Source organism: Impatiens glandulifera, chromosome 6 (assembly GCF_907164915.1).
Source record: "Impatiens glandulifera chromosome 6, dImpGla2.1, whole genome shotgun sequence".
NCBI classification, from domain to species: Eukaryota; Viridiplantae; Streptophyta; class Magnoliopsida; order Ericales; family Balsaminaceae; genus Impatiens; species Impatiens glandulifera.
The window spans coordinates 31,075,999-31,091,968 of NC_061867.1; the positions used below are offsets into that span (position 1 = coordinate 31,075,999).

The window sequence follows — 15,970 nt, forward strand, 5'->3', positions numbered from 1 at the left end:
AGTTAGGACCAAATTATATGATTGATGTTCTTGAGTTAAGACCGAGACATATGACCGATGTTCTCGAGTTATGACCGAGATCTGGATCCGAGAATTCTAACCTTAAGACAAAGCATCTTAAACCCTATGACTGAGTTTCCTAGACCTATGAATGAGAGTTCTAACATTGGGACCGAGACTTCCAAACCTTAGGACCGAGCATTCTAAACCCTAGGACTGAGTTTCCTATACATAGGACCGAGGGTTATAACCCTAGGAAACGAGCCTCCTAGACCTAGGACCAAGAGTTCTAACCTTGTAACCAAGACTCCTAAACCCTAGGACCGAGTTTCCTAAACTCTAAGATCGAGTTTCTTAGACATAGGACCAAGACTTCTAGACCTTAGGACTGAGTATCCCTACACTTCGACCGAGAAACCTATCCCTAGGCTAGTCCAAGACTGATATGTTTTTACTTCTAGACCGATAAATCCCATCCAAGGATCGAGTCCTTAGTACTTTGACCGAGGGACTCCGGTACTCAGACCGTGAGCTCCCGAGCCCAAATCGAGGGTCTCTAGACCCTGACCGATAAAATCGAACCCAAACCCTAGGATTATTGTCCTAAGGCCTGTTTAGTTATACTTTACAAAATCCAAAATTATTTTTTGTAATTTTAGGACCCAAATACATTTTTCAATAATTCTGAGAGATCGAAAAATAATTTCAAAATATTTTCGGTATCTCTCTTAAACAAATATTTTAACCAAGGCTTCGATTAGTGTTTATTTCTAAACCCTAACATCCTTTAAAATTATTGATATTCTTCAAGTATAATCCTCCTTAGCGATCATCCGCAACAAGTACCAACATTTTAATATTATTGTTTCAATATTTCAAATTATTCTAAAACTTATAAGCATGAGTAGAACCGGAAGAATAATCGGTTAACAACTCAACGTTATACAACCGACTTTCAAAAAGTCAAGTTTATAAATTAGAGACCGTCCTTTAACAGGTACGCAGGACATAATGCGAAAGCTTTTTCCTATGTATCACCAAACTTCGAACCAAACGAAAATCTGGTGCAAAATACGTTTTTACACGTACACCATTTTTATAAAATCAAGTGGCGACTCTGTTTTCAAATAAATAATGTTTTTTAAAATTAATTATTTTTAATTGATTTAAACCGGATTTCATAAAAATAAAATCGTAATTTGATTTATAAAAAATCCCTATATTATTAAAATTTGAATAAAATTAATAATTTTTATAATTAATTTTAAGTTGCCAAGTGTTATTTTATAACGATGTCTGACACGCAAATCATAGTTGTAATCATCGAACCTCTCGTCACTATGGGCTTGCATGTGCAATGTTGCGCTCACGCACGCGTCAATGCCTGTTGCGGGATAATTCCAGGGTTACAAATATATAAGATATATATCCAAACAATTATCAAACTCACAAATAATACATATATTTGTAAACAATTATCAAACTCACAAATAATACATCAAATAAGTTAGATATATGGTTGAATGTAGAATTTGGATTGAGTAGATTATGTATCATTATGGAACCAATTAATGAAGGGTTGTCTATATCGGATTGTTACGAGGAGGATTATTCCATAGTCACGACGTGGATGACTCAAAGTTATTAGAAATCAATAATGATCCATTATTTCAATGCGGAACTATCAATTAAAAGGGGAAACCAATTTTAATGACTTAGATAAAACTTATCCCTAAAACACACCAATTTTAGGCCCAACATAAAAATAAAGTACAACCCATTCTCAAACTATAATTTTCTATAAAATATAATAATAATTTATAAGTATTTAGTTGCATATACTTAATTCATGTGAATTTTCTTCTATTATTACCAATTTAGACGAAAAGTACATTTTATAAAAAAAAATTATATTAATACAGTCCGAAATTACGGGCCCAGACACTATTAAGATAATCCTCAATCAAGTCATATCAAAGACTAAAATGAAAATTTTACCAGGTTTCTTTTTTCTTTTTAAATTATAAAAATAAAATTAGCCGTTTACTAGATTCTTAGATCAATTATTTGCTTGGCAGGTTTGAGTTTATGGATTAGATCATCTCATGAGATTTTTAAAAACATAAGGCCCATTGTTGCTTAAGAAGCTTAATTCATCATTTTGCCACAAATCCTAAAAACTTAGGATTAGTTTATTTAACTCTCAGTTTATTTGGGTGTTATAGTAATTTTATAAGTCTAAGGCCTTGTTTGATTTTGAGTTTAGTTCTAAACAAATATCATCTTTCTCTTATCATTTTTGTAAGCACTAAAAATCAACATTTCAATTTATAATATTAAAATAATTGTTTTGAATTATTTTTAAATAAATAAGATCAAAATAATTAACCCAATGGCCAAAAACATATTTAAAACAATTATTTATGATTAATTATTGTGCTAATTAATCAAATTAATTAAGAGTTAAGATCAAAATTAAAAAATAAAATTATTTGAGGTAAATATTGTACGCATATTATCTCAAAATAATTTTAGAAAAATTAAAGAATAAAATTAAATATTTTTGATGAATTATTGTATCCCTTTATCTAAAAGAATTATTTATTTAAATCCTAAAAATATATATAACATAAATTGGTAAAATATTCGTCATATTTATTTTAATATTTTGTGAATTTAAAAAAATCAAAATTAAAGCTAAAATGGTGAAAGAAAAATCAACTTCAAATAAACCTTTAAGGATTTAATAAAAAAAATATGTAATCTTATGTGGCAAAACTACAAATATAGTTGAAATGCACGACCATCAAATTAGCGCTGAATTTTTATCCAACGCCCAGGAACACTTCGCGTAGCCGGTTGTGACTAAGGAGAAGCGTGCACATAAGGTAGAGGATTGGTTCATGCCCGTTAGCTAAAGCGCTAATGGAACACCATATGCCGACGGAACGCCAATAGACCGCTGACGGAACGCGGCCTAGCCTCGAAACTACGTTGTTTCCTCTCGCGACCATCTTCTCCAACGCGACGCCAGAGTGGATAAGAGCTCTCCCCTTTGATCTTCAAGTCAAAGTGGAACTCCTTCGTTAGTTTACCAAATTGATTGATTCAAAGCTTGAAATGATCACCATATGATGGTGATCATTTCCCCTACAAGAGTAAGCTTTGTCACTGCCTATTCCGACGACTACAAGCCAAGACCAATCAAAAGCCATAACTTTTGGTTTATTCAGCTCACTTGGCTTCTCCAACCAACATTGGGCAGCTATAAATAACTCTCATGGATCATTCTGAAGTTAATGAACCAACACACAACCCCCATATTTAAAAAAAATCAAAATCAGCCATTAAACTTGAGGCTTTCGATTATTTTGAATTTTCTATTTGAGACCTCAAAGCTTGGATCTGAGCATCCCGAAAGCTTCCTTAAGGATCAAGGAGTGTTCTCCAATCTTTGTTAAGGTTCCAATCACCTTCTAATTCACATTTACAATTTGAATTTAATTTTTTTAGTATTTCAAATTACAGAATCTTGTATGTTTGTTGTTAATGTGATTTTATGGTTGAATATTGATCATATGATCATTTAAAAACTATCTGCATATGATATAATCGATCAATCGATCTAAATAACAAAAACAAAAATTTGAATTTCAAAAAAAAAAACGGGTTTGTTTTTCTTGGGTTAATTACGTTGAATCACTGCCCAGAAAGCTTCACAACATGATTGTAAATATGTTGGGAAACTAATAAGATCATGTTTAATCTATCTCGATAATTTTTGATCAAAATCAAAAATTTCAAACAAAAATAAAATTTTTGAGTTCTTGAATTAGTCAAAACGAACAGTCAATGTTCTTGTTTTGGTACCGATCAAGTATATGTGATATAAGGAAATTATTGAATAACTCATTTCACTTTAAAACAACTTTAAAATCAAAAACTCAAATTTTGATCACAAATTGTTTTGAACAAATTGATCATCATCCAGGTCGATTGATATCTTAAGATTTAAGATGATGATCAACATATTATTGGGAGATTTGTGAAGCTACATAATCTCTTGGATCAAAGAATCAGAGCTAAAAAAATGAATTTTAAAAATAGGATATTTGTGTTCTTGAGGATCGAGGCTTATTAGCCTAGAACCAAGAATCCTTAGTCCGGACCGAGATAATTGACCTAGTACCGAGACCTATGACCGACTTCTTTAGTTAAGACCGAGACATAGGACTGATGGTCTTCAGTTAGGACTGAGACCTAGAGCCAATGTTATTGAATTATGACCGAGAGTTCTAACATTGAGACTGAGACTCCCAAACCTTAAGACCGAGAGTTCTAACCCTATGATCGAGACTCATAGATTTAGGACCAAAATATCTAACATTGGGATCGATACTCCCACCCCTAGATAAATTCACAATAGTATGGAAAATTGGATATATTTTTAATTCATATATAACTAAGAACAAATCTCATCTATATTCTATATTATATCTTTCATTTTCGAAAACTTAGACTTGTATCATAACACAAATATCTATTTAGTCGAATATGGTATAAGATGTGTCTTTCGCTGAGCATAAGTTATAAAACTTTTCGACATGTAAAAAATTATATATGGGTAGATGCATTCTAGCTATTTGAAAAGAAAATAAAACAGGATCCATGGATGTCTGAAATGAATTAAGGCAGCTTGGAAGAAAATGGATTTCTTGGAATTTTGAATCTCGAATAGTATTTCCCTGAAAATATATGTTCAACCGACTAATCTATCAAATCCTTTTTGCGGAGTTGATAAATTATACTCCCTCGAGTTGAATCATAATGTCTGACTTCAATTTTGACTCTATCTCTCGGTAGTATCCAGATAAAACTATGTTGGATCTTTCTTAAAACATAACCTAGAATTAGATCTTCATTATCTAAGCGAACCCGAAACAACATTTTGTTCGTTTGGATTTATATCTAACCTAGATTGTGTACTTTTTATATAAAAAAATCTAAAATATCATAAATAATTAATGTTTAATTAGAACAATAATCTCATTTTTCCTTTTTATATCCATCAACTTTACAAGGAAAGGAACTCGACCACCCTCACCAATCTAACAAAACCAATAAATTGAATCATTTTTCATCCTAAATTTTCAACCACAAAAAATTCCTTCTCAAGAAAAAAAATATAAAAAATGAGCATCAAGGTCAATTCTTGTGCCCGAATCATTATTGGGCCATGCGGGACTGCATATTCTTGCGAAATAGGTGCCTAATTGACTGCATATTTGCTCCTTACATTGATTCCAATGAAGAAACCACCAATTTCGCGTTTGTTCATAATATTTTTCGGAGCGAGCAACATTCCAAGCTTCTAATGCATATCCAGATCTAAAAACGAAGCGATGTTATTTTCACTTTGTTGCTCGTCTTTGAGATCCTACCTAAACAAATCAAAATTGGTGTTGTTACATAGTGTGTTATATATGTTTGGTTGTAGAGAAAAATATTTTTAAAATTGATATGAAATGTTGGTTTTTGTATACTTGTGAAATAATTGTTTGCTTAATAATTTAAAAAAAAATTAATTAGATTACTTATCATCTTCATTTCTTGATAGGAATCAACGTGGAAGGAAAAGATCTGCCCCCAAGCATGCCACCTGGCACTAATTGAATCACTTTTTATTTTTAATAATATATGTGACATTTAACAAATAATTATTATCATGACTATGTAATTTGTTTTCTTTTCCGTACTTTGTTTACCGAATAGCTATTAAGCAAATTCAATACTTTATTTATTTATTTATTTATTTATGTTTCTAAATTATAAAATTTCATATATTTTGATTGTCAATGCTATTGTTATGAATCCATATTAACAGTCAAAACTTTTATACCATCTGAATTGAAAAATATATTATATATGTAGGGTATAATATATGATGATTTATTCAAATAATTTAAAATGTATAATTTAATGGTAGGACTACAAATGAGTCAAGTTACTCGTGAGCCACTCACGAACCGCTCGGTCAAAGCTCGGCTTGAGCTTGACTTTGACCGAGCTCGAGCCGAGCTTTAGCCGGCTTATTTAAAATTCGAGTCGAGCTCATATAATGTTTTCTCGATGGCTTGTAGAGCTTTTTCGAGCCTAAGTATGTAATATATATTTTTTTATTTATTTAATATTAAAACTCAAATAATATATTTTTCTCTCTTTCTCTTCAAAACCCATATGAAGGCCCACAATCCATAAGTAAAACCCCAATTTCTAACATATCTACGACTCTTCATCTAACCTAATCTTCTTCATCTAATCGCCTCTTCTTTCATTCTCATCTAACCCAATCTTCTTCATCTAATCGTCTCTTCTTTCATTCTTCCTTCATTTTCTCTTCCATCTTCACCATTTCTAATCGCCTTTTCTTTCATTCTTCTTTCATTTTCTCTTCCATCTTCACCATTTCATTCCTCATTCTTTACCGTTCTTTCACTCTTAATCTTTTTTTCATTTATTCTTCACAATTTCTTTAGCCCTTAATATCTTATTCTTTAGTCTTCACATATTTTTCACTCTTTATCTATTCATTTTTTTTTCGTCTTCACATCGATCTCATTCAGAAGAAGGCTTACATGTATTTAAAATTATTTTCACTTTTATGATAACTATTATTTTTGCTTTTTATTTAACTTTGATTTTTTTTACCCTTAAGGAAATCCAACAACTAAGAAAGGAAAAAAAATTATTTTATTGGTGAACTCAATAATAAGGTAAGTCTTTGTTCTTCTTTTTTATGTATTAAAAGAAATTTATGCTTATAAGTTTAATAAATTATATATAATAAAAGTTTATTATATATAATATTGAAAGAGATTAAAAAGGATTAATATATTATATATAATAAAAATAATATTAAGATATAATAATTAGTTCAGTATAAAAAGAAAAAAAATGGTTAATATTATATTTATAATAAAATTGTATTAGTTCGAGTTCGAGTTCGAGTTCGAGTTCGAGTTCGAGTTCGAGTTCGAGTTCGAGTTCGAATTCGAGCTCGAGTTTGAGCTTGAAAATTAAATTTTTGTTCAAACATTCGAATTGAGTCTAGCTTGTAGGTAATATAGTCGAGTCGAACTCGAGCTCAAATTTATAAGCTCGTTCGAGCTCGAGTTCGAGTCGAGCTAATAAATACTTAATCGAGTCGAGCTCGAGCTTCAGCAAGTTTGAGCTCGACTCGGCTCATTTGCAGCCCTATTTAATGATTAATCAATTCTTATGATTAATGTATATTTTTTCAAATTTACCAATTAGATTTTGTACGATTTTTTTATAAAATGATTGGTTTGAAATTAGTATCATATTAGTGTTTTTTTACTTAATTTTGTTTAATTAATATTTTAAAATTACTTTAAAACATTTTAAATATGAATTATTAGATATATGAAATAAGATATTAAGATAATTATGAAATACATCCAATATATAGAATAAGGAGTTGAATTTTAAAATTTTGAATTAGTTATAGAGAACCATTAAGTTGACTTTTGAGAACCCAACAAATAATTGGGTTACGGGACACTCATTTTTTACCAAACCCAAAATTCTAGGCCTAAAATAAACTAAAGTCCAAAAATCATTTTTATTCTTTGTTTCGTCTTTTTCTATGGACCTTAATCCATTTAATAAAATATAATATAACTTAGACTACATGAGATTTACACTATTATTATCAACTAGCATGTAGTTGGAACATTTACACGAGTAATATATAAAAAATCGTGAAAAAAAAATTACGTTAAGAATGTGATATTATTTTTAATTTTATTTTTAACTGTATTAAATTTATGAATGGGTCAACCCACAATCTGACCCAAATATTCATTTATTCTCATATATATATCTAAATTAATCATAACTCTTGACTCGACAATCTGAATACTTTAAAAATTAAGCATTATATATATATATATATAGCTAGTTACAAAGTTAAACTTATATTGTTAAAATGTTTCGCGTTTATCAAATTTGATGTTAAATTAAAAATATATAATCTTATTAGCCCTAATTGGTTAAAGGATTGTACTTATTTTATTATTTTGTTATTTTGTTATGTTGCAAGTTAAAATATACATATAACATATTTAATTTAATTTTTAAACGTTTTAAGTTTATAAGCGAATTAACCCACAATTCGACTCAAATATATATAGGGATGGACAACCTTTTGAGAATTCTTTAATATATATAAGTTGTGATTTGAGGGGAGAGGGAGTGATTGATAATATTAGAGTTTGCTTGATTTTTTATTTTATTTGAGATTTTTGATAAAAATATTTATTTGATTTAATTTTTACATCCATTAAAATTTTAAAGTTAATTAATTATTTTATCTATTAAATAAATGAGAGAGAAAATTTAGAGAATATATTAAATAATATTTTATTATTTCATAAATAAAATAAATGATAAGATAAATAAAGTGAAATATAATAAAATATTAAATTTTGGATAAAATTATAAAATACCTAATATCAAATAGCTTTAGATGTATTAATTATTATTATTTTCCTAAGAGTTTGTTTGATTATGATTATTTGAATGATATTATTTTTAGAATTTATTTGATATGATTATGAGTATTTTTATAAATTGTTGATATTTTTTATCTCTCAAATTATGTTTATTTATTTTATGTACAATAATAGTTTATAATAAATAATTAATTTATTAAAATAATTAAAATAGATATATCAAGTTACAAATATATTCCATTTTAAAAATAATAAAAGTAATATTATTTTTGTGTGATAATTTTAAAATCACATTAGTGTAAATATTATTATTATTTTCTTAGTCTTACGAAATAATTAAATTTTCTTAAGCCCACCATAACAATAATTTCTGAGTCCGTCCAGATATATATTCAAATTAACCACAAATTTCAACCTGGTAATTCGATACTTTTAAAATTAAGCATCATATAGTCAAGTTTACTATTTGATTCTTTATCTCATTTTACAATATTCAAGAAAATAATAAATTATGTGACTAGAACTATCGAGCTTACTAAACACGTTTTCAAAGAAGAAAAGAACATGTTGGGTGTTACAAATTCTATGACCATTTAAAATATATATATAATTTATGTTATGATTTTTTTAGAATCCATTAAATAAATTATAAATTTTAGTTAGTAAATATAATTTTTTTTTGTACAGCTTCTCTTTCCGTTAACTTCATATGTGATTACTTTTTCTTAAACATCATTTTATCTATTTTTTTTCGTTAAAATAAATTTTGATAGCAATATGAGAAGATTATGAAACAAACCTTATACCTTTTTATTTTTATTTATAAAAGATTTATTTCATTTTATTATAAAAAAATGTACAATTATGAGTCAGTATTATGCCAACATAATTAACAAATTTCAAGCAAGCATTCATTTAATTTTATAAAAAAAACATTATAAAGCAAAAATAAATATTTTTTCAAACTCAAAGATGATTGTATAAATTTTGTAACAATATTTATAACAACTTGTTTTCTATTTTTTTTTTTCAATTATTAAAAGAAATTTGATAGTAATTTTGACTAGGTGAGTTTCAAAGCGGCAAGATACAAGTGGGTAGTGCATAGATCAAGAGTAAAAATAATTGAGTTTTTGTCGTGACGAGAGTTGTGATCCAAGTTTTCGATTTCATCTCAAGAGGAAGCTTAAGGGTTGATCCATGTTTTTTGTTTAGCTATTTTTGTTTTTTCTTTATTTTTGTGAAAATTGAATTTTTTAAACTTGTTTATAATTAAATTATTAAAATAATTTTTATTTTAAATTTTAACTTTATAAAACTAAATAAAAGATATTATAATATTTTGTAATTAATAAATTAACTAATCGTTGAAATATAGATGATGTGATAATATTTTTATAAAAAAATCCTACAATATTATAAATAATTAATATTTAGTTACAACCATTAAACTCTATTTTCTTTTTCTATCACTCCACTCTACAATAAAAAAAACTCTATCAACCCTCACCAATCTAAAAAAACCCATATATAAATTCAATCAATATTTATCCTAAGAGTTTACACACAAAAAAACCTCTAACTTTTCAAGGAATAAAAATAAACAATGAGCATCAAGGCCAATTCTCGCGCCAGAATCAGGGCATGCGGTTCGCACCTTACTTTAATTCCGGTGAAGGAACCGTCAATTTTGCGGTTGTTCATAAGATTTTCGAAGCGAGCAACGTTACAAAGCTTTTAACCAATGTTCCAATCCACAAACGACCCGACACCGTTTTTACTTTGAACTACGAGGCTCATGCTCGTCTCCAAGATCCTATTTATGGTTGCATGTCTGAGATCCGTGATCTCCAAAATCAGGTACTTATGTATTTAGATATCGACCATAACATGATTTAACATGAATTAATTAATCATGTCAATTAGAAACAAATTAGATCAATAATTAGTTCAAAACTTCTATAAAAGTAAATTATGGTGTAATTATATGGTGATGTTATATGTATATTTGGTCTTATGAAATAATTGATTTTCTTAATAATTTTGTAAAATATAATTTTAATTATTTAAGTTCTTATCATTGTTATACCACTATGAGAAATGTCTAGGATAATGGTTTGCTATCTTTAACGTTATATATTTCTTTCTTTAACTATCTTTTTTGCTAATATTATAATATTTTGATTTTATTTGATTATTTTATTTTATAGACGTCACTTTCATAAATATATTATTAACTAAAGAAAAACTTTTCACAAAAGAACTATTTCAAATATTAAAATTCACGTCACGACAAAATAAAAATATATATTATTTTAGATTATAATATAAATTTTAAGTAAAGTCATCTTCTTCTAAAATATATTTTATTTTAGTTTTAAAAATTATGGTTTATTTTTTTAAATAATTAATGATATTATAGTTATTTGTACATTAACACAATTTTATATGGATATATTTTATGTACTATTATTTTGTCACTTCTATTAATTCAATTTTTTTTTTTGAAAAGTTAATTTTAACAAGCAATATTAGTTTTTAATATTTTAATACATTTTTGTGGACATGAATTTTATATGTAGGTGATCAATCTACAATCGGAGATTTCGTGCTTGCAAGCACATGTAGTCAGGCAGCCGCCACCTCAGCAACAACCGACATCTTCTCTGTCCATGTCGGACTTCCCTTTTGCTGACGCTGGCACCTATGACATGTCAGTACCTCTCTATGAGTTTGATCCAAATATTGGATCATCTCATCAGCAGGCCAATTCATGGGCAGCAAATCTGCAGCAATTCCATGAACAGAACACTTTCGTCGGAGCTCCGGTGGGCGGCGGGATTGGGGAAGAGTTTGCTAGGGAGTTACTGCTGAAGTATCAAAGATCTGCCCCAAGCAGCATGACACCATGGCACTAATTCATAATTACTTTTGATAATCCCTAAACTATTAACTATATATATGGTAATTTGGCAAATATTTATTACCGTCCTTGAATGGTAATTTTTTTTCTTTTCCGGATTTTCAGTACTTTCTTTATTGAATAAACAAACTCTTGTAATTTATTTATTTATCTAACTTTAAAAAATTTATATGTTCTCATGATTGCCTGTCATTCTACATTTGAGTTTTGAAAATTTGTATCTATAGGTATGTTTCGTTGTTTTGTTCCTTTCCCTTCCTATATTGTTTTATATGAATACTCATTCTTAGGAATATGAGTTATAAATTAAAATTTAGTGGTTTAAAAATTTATATATATATATATATATATATATATATATATATATATATATATATTTTGAAGCAACAACTTACCCTTTGGCATTGACAGATATTATTATTTTTTTATTTAAAAAATTAATTTTCTAAAAGTAAAATAAAATAAAAGATATAATTATAATTTTTTAATTAATAAATTAACTAATGGTTGAAATATAAATGATTTGATTATATTTTTTAATAAAAAACTCCCAAAAAAAATCATAAATAATTAATGTTTACTACAACATTAATTTTAATTTTTTTTCCTATTACTCCACTTTACAAAAATAAGAACACTACCAATCCTCATCGATCTAAAAAAACACACTTATAAATTCAATTATTGTTATCCTAAGGTTCCAAAAAAAACTCTCATCTCAAAGAAAAAAAATCAATAATGAGCATCAATGTCAATTCTTGTGACAGAATCATTACCGGGCCTGAAAAATATCAATGAGCATCAAGGCCAATTCATTGCAAAACAGATGACTGGTTGACTACATATTCACACCTTACTTAGATTCCGATCAAGTAATAGTCAATTTCGCATCCGTTCACAAGATTTCCGAAGCGAACACTATTTATGAGCTTCTAACTAATATCCTGATCCAAAAACGAATTGATACCATTTTCACTTTATGCTTGAAGGCTCATGTTTGTCTTTGAGATCCTATATATGGTTGCACTCCAAAATGGTATGTATATAATTTATCATAAATTAATTAATCCCTAAAACTAGAAACAAATCAAAACCATAATTATGTCAAATCTTCTAAAAATATATTTTGGTGTAATTACATTGGGTGTCCCAAGTATTTGAAGAACTATTCAAAAAAAGAATTTGTGGTCACAAAATTAAAATATATTAATACTAATCATAATTTCAAAAAAATGTAAAATAAATATATAACTATGATATCTACTTATAAAAAATACATAATATATATAAAAATATTAATATAATTGTGATAAAAATATATTAATTGATTTATAATATATATTTATTAATTAAATATTTTTGATAAATTTGAAAATTTTAGTGTCTTTATAAGTGAGACTATGTAATGCCTTACCCTTTGTACTGCCTGATTACATCGTGATATTATTTATATGTATGTTTGGTGTATGAAAAAAATGGTTTTGAAATTTGTATGAATTCGTGTTGGTTTGGTTTATTTTTGTGAAATAATTGTTTTGTTTGTTTAAATTATTAGTTATCTTCATTTCTTAATAATAATCTATTATACAAAATTCTATATAAATGTCTGTATTATCTTTAACATAATATAATATAATATGTTTATTTGACTTAATTTTTAGTTAATATAATAATATTTTGATTTTATTAATTTTTTTATCTACGATGAGATAATCATATTATTAAATAAAGAATTTTTTTTTAAAAAATAGTTTAAAAAAAAAACAAATTAAGACAAAATAAAAAATATTATATTATGGTAATATTAGAATATAAAAAGTAAAGTCATTTGACTTTAAGATTGCTTCTCTCTTATATATATATTTTTTTATTTTAATATTATAATTAATTTTTTAAATAAACTAACACATTATTGATATTATTCAACATTAATAAACCCCTTTTTACCATTCATATATTTATACTATTATATATAAACAAGAAACTATATTAGTAGAAATTCTGGTAAAATAGTATGGTTTTGATTTGATTTAAACTTTTAATACATTTTTGTGGACATAATTATTTTGGCGCGGTCACCCATGACACGTCGCTTCTTGGAGTTTGATCGATCATATATGGCATTTATCTGAAAAATTATTACCAAGATCATGACTATGCTAATTTGTTTTTTTCTATTTTGTTTATTGAATAAAGTTGTTAAGCAAATTCAATACTTATATGAAAATACATTTGAATAAAGTTGTTTATCTAAGTTTGAAATTTTCATTTATTTTGAATGTATTGTGCCATTGTACCTATAGTGTCACTCCAATAAAATTAATACTATAATTGAATTATTGGTAACACAAGTGGAAAGAAATTAAAAAAATAATTAGAGTTTGGAAAAGTAATATCGACATGTTTAAAAGTTTTGTGTCTTCTTCTTGCAATGGTAGCTAGTTCTGAAAATTTCCTTTAAATTATAATTTATTGGTAATATGAGCCCACTTTTGAATGATCGGGTGCTTTTTCTGAATTATATGTCTTTAGTACACAATGAGTTTAGAGGTGAACTTTTGAATTAATTTGAATAATAAAACTTTTATATAGACCATTATAAATTGAAAAAAAAACATTTAATCAATGTTAGTGGTATGATATAAGATATATATTCAAATAATTTAAAAAATATGATTTATATTCGAAATATATTAATTAATCTTATGATTAATATATGTTTTTACAAATTTATCAACTTAAGTCTTACGTTTATTGTTTAATAAAAATATTAGTTTTAAATTGGTATTGTATTTGTGTTATTTGATTTGATTTTGTTTAATTACTTTTTGTAAAGTTAGCTTAAAACATATTAGAATATGAATTATTAGATATATGGAATTATGGGCCAATCTATTTAGATTTAAAATAAGATAAATTCTCAACGATCATTCCTATTCTTTCTTTTTTTTCCTCAGGAGGTATGCACCCGAACGGTTATTGCACCATGTGTACTGCACCTACTGGAGCCAATATCTAGAAAATGACCATGATTAATAATTTGAAAAGCAGATTTCCCAAATTTATTACTCTCAGTTCTACTATCTTTCTCCAAGTTATATAGATGGTCATTAAAATTTTACACATATAGCTAGGGTGAATAGCATTTGGTGGAAGTTTTTGAAATTGTTTCTCAAAGAACGTCTCTATCAAATACATCCATATACAAAACAGAGTCTCCATGGATAAGGGATATGATTAAAAGACATATATGTGTTTATATGTATTTATCCAGTATTGTGTAGTTAAATAGAAATATATGTTGACATATTATTCCAAAATAATGCAATACCTCTATATTGGTCAACCAGATATCGATGTGACAGTGATGTGTAAATCCTAAGTTATGACTCAAAAATTTGAAAATAATGACAAATGTACTAATTTCTAGAATACTAATTGATCTATTTTATGTATTCAAACAAGACGTTTTAACTAATAGATTGTTAAAAAAAGTCCTCAAACCATGATAGTTTATTAACAAGATACTCATTGAGGAACTTATGGCTAATTAGGATCAGCAATCAGAACCCTTTGTGAAAGAGTTAGAATTTTGTGAGGAAGTAGTAGACATAAGATGAGAGTTTGAAAAGAAAGAAATTGTGGATGAGATTGAAAGTAAGTCATGTCTTAAGATAGGAATATCTACCATACTTGAATCACATTATAGTCGATTTTCTCAACTCGGATGATGTTGACGTTCGTTTGCTGCGGCTAATAAATCTGCTAGTTTTGTATCGACGAACCAACATCGATCTTAATTGTTTCTTCTACGAAGACCTAATTTGATTTTGAAACTCTTTGAGTTTCTCTTTCTCTCTTAAATTATTTTCCTAGGTAATTGTCTTTGTCATTCAATGCACGCTCTCTTATCCATTTTAGAGATATATATTCATCAAAATTAGAGATGAGTGATGATATAGGAATGATACCTCATAATTGTGTTCCATGAGTATCATCAATTGGACACTACAATACTCTATATGTGAGACTCTTAGGTTCCTCCACAATTTAAGAGACGATATTAATTATAGAATCAGGGTGAAGACAATTACAAGGTAAGTGGGCTATAGTTATTACCTCACTAGAGTAGTTAGTATTGTCGAAGTGGAGGGGATTATTTTGGTAATCTTGACATATAAGTGTGGCATTTGATGTTAGTAGGGTTATGGAAGAGTTTGTGGTAAGTTGGGTTGGTGAAGGTAGTGGAATGAGAAAATGATCTAAGGGAAGTTGGGTTGGATTAGGTTGTGTAAATAGTGTATCGTGGGAGGGCTTAGAGGATGACAACAGACTCATCGAGAGGAGATCCATTAGAAGGAAGTCCCAAGTTTAGGTGATCCCTTGTTGTTAGAGAAATCGAATAATAACACCTGTGTAGCAATCCAGAAATAGACAAACTACAACAAAGGCCTAACAAATTTTTTCCCCTTCTATATAATCAAATAGGTAGCCAATTCAATTGAGCATCAAA

At 27.5% G+C, this 15,970-nt stretch overlaps 1 protein-coding gene across 1 annotated transcript; it reads left to right on the plus strand.

Moving 5' to 3' along the window:
• The first annotated feature begins 10,178 nt into the window (after positions 1-10,178).
• LOC124943490 (LOB domain-containing protein 30-like) lies at positions 10,179-11,452 on the plus strand. Its single transcript, XM_047483987.1, has 2 exons — positions 10,179-10,394; positions 11,117-11,452. The coding sequence occupies exons 1-2, from the start codon at positions 10,179-10,181 to the stop codon at positions 11,450-11,452; spliced, it is 552 nt and encodes a 183-aa protein (XP_047339943.1).
• The last annotated feature ends 4,518 nt before the right edge of the window (positions 11,453-15,970 follow it).

Coding starts and splice junctions, on each gene's coding strand:
- LOC124943490 (XM_047483987.1), top strand. CDS start 10,179: ATGCGGTTCGCACCTTACTTTAATTCCGGTGAAGGAACCGTCAATTTT. Junction 10,395..11,116: donor TCCGTGATCTCCAAAATCAG/GTACTTATGTAT, acceptor TTTTATATGTAG/GTGATCAATCTACAATCGGA.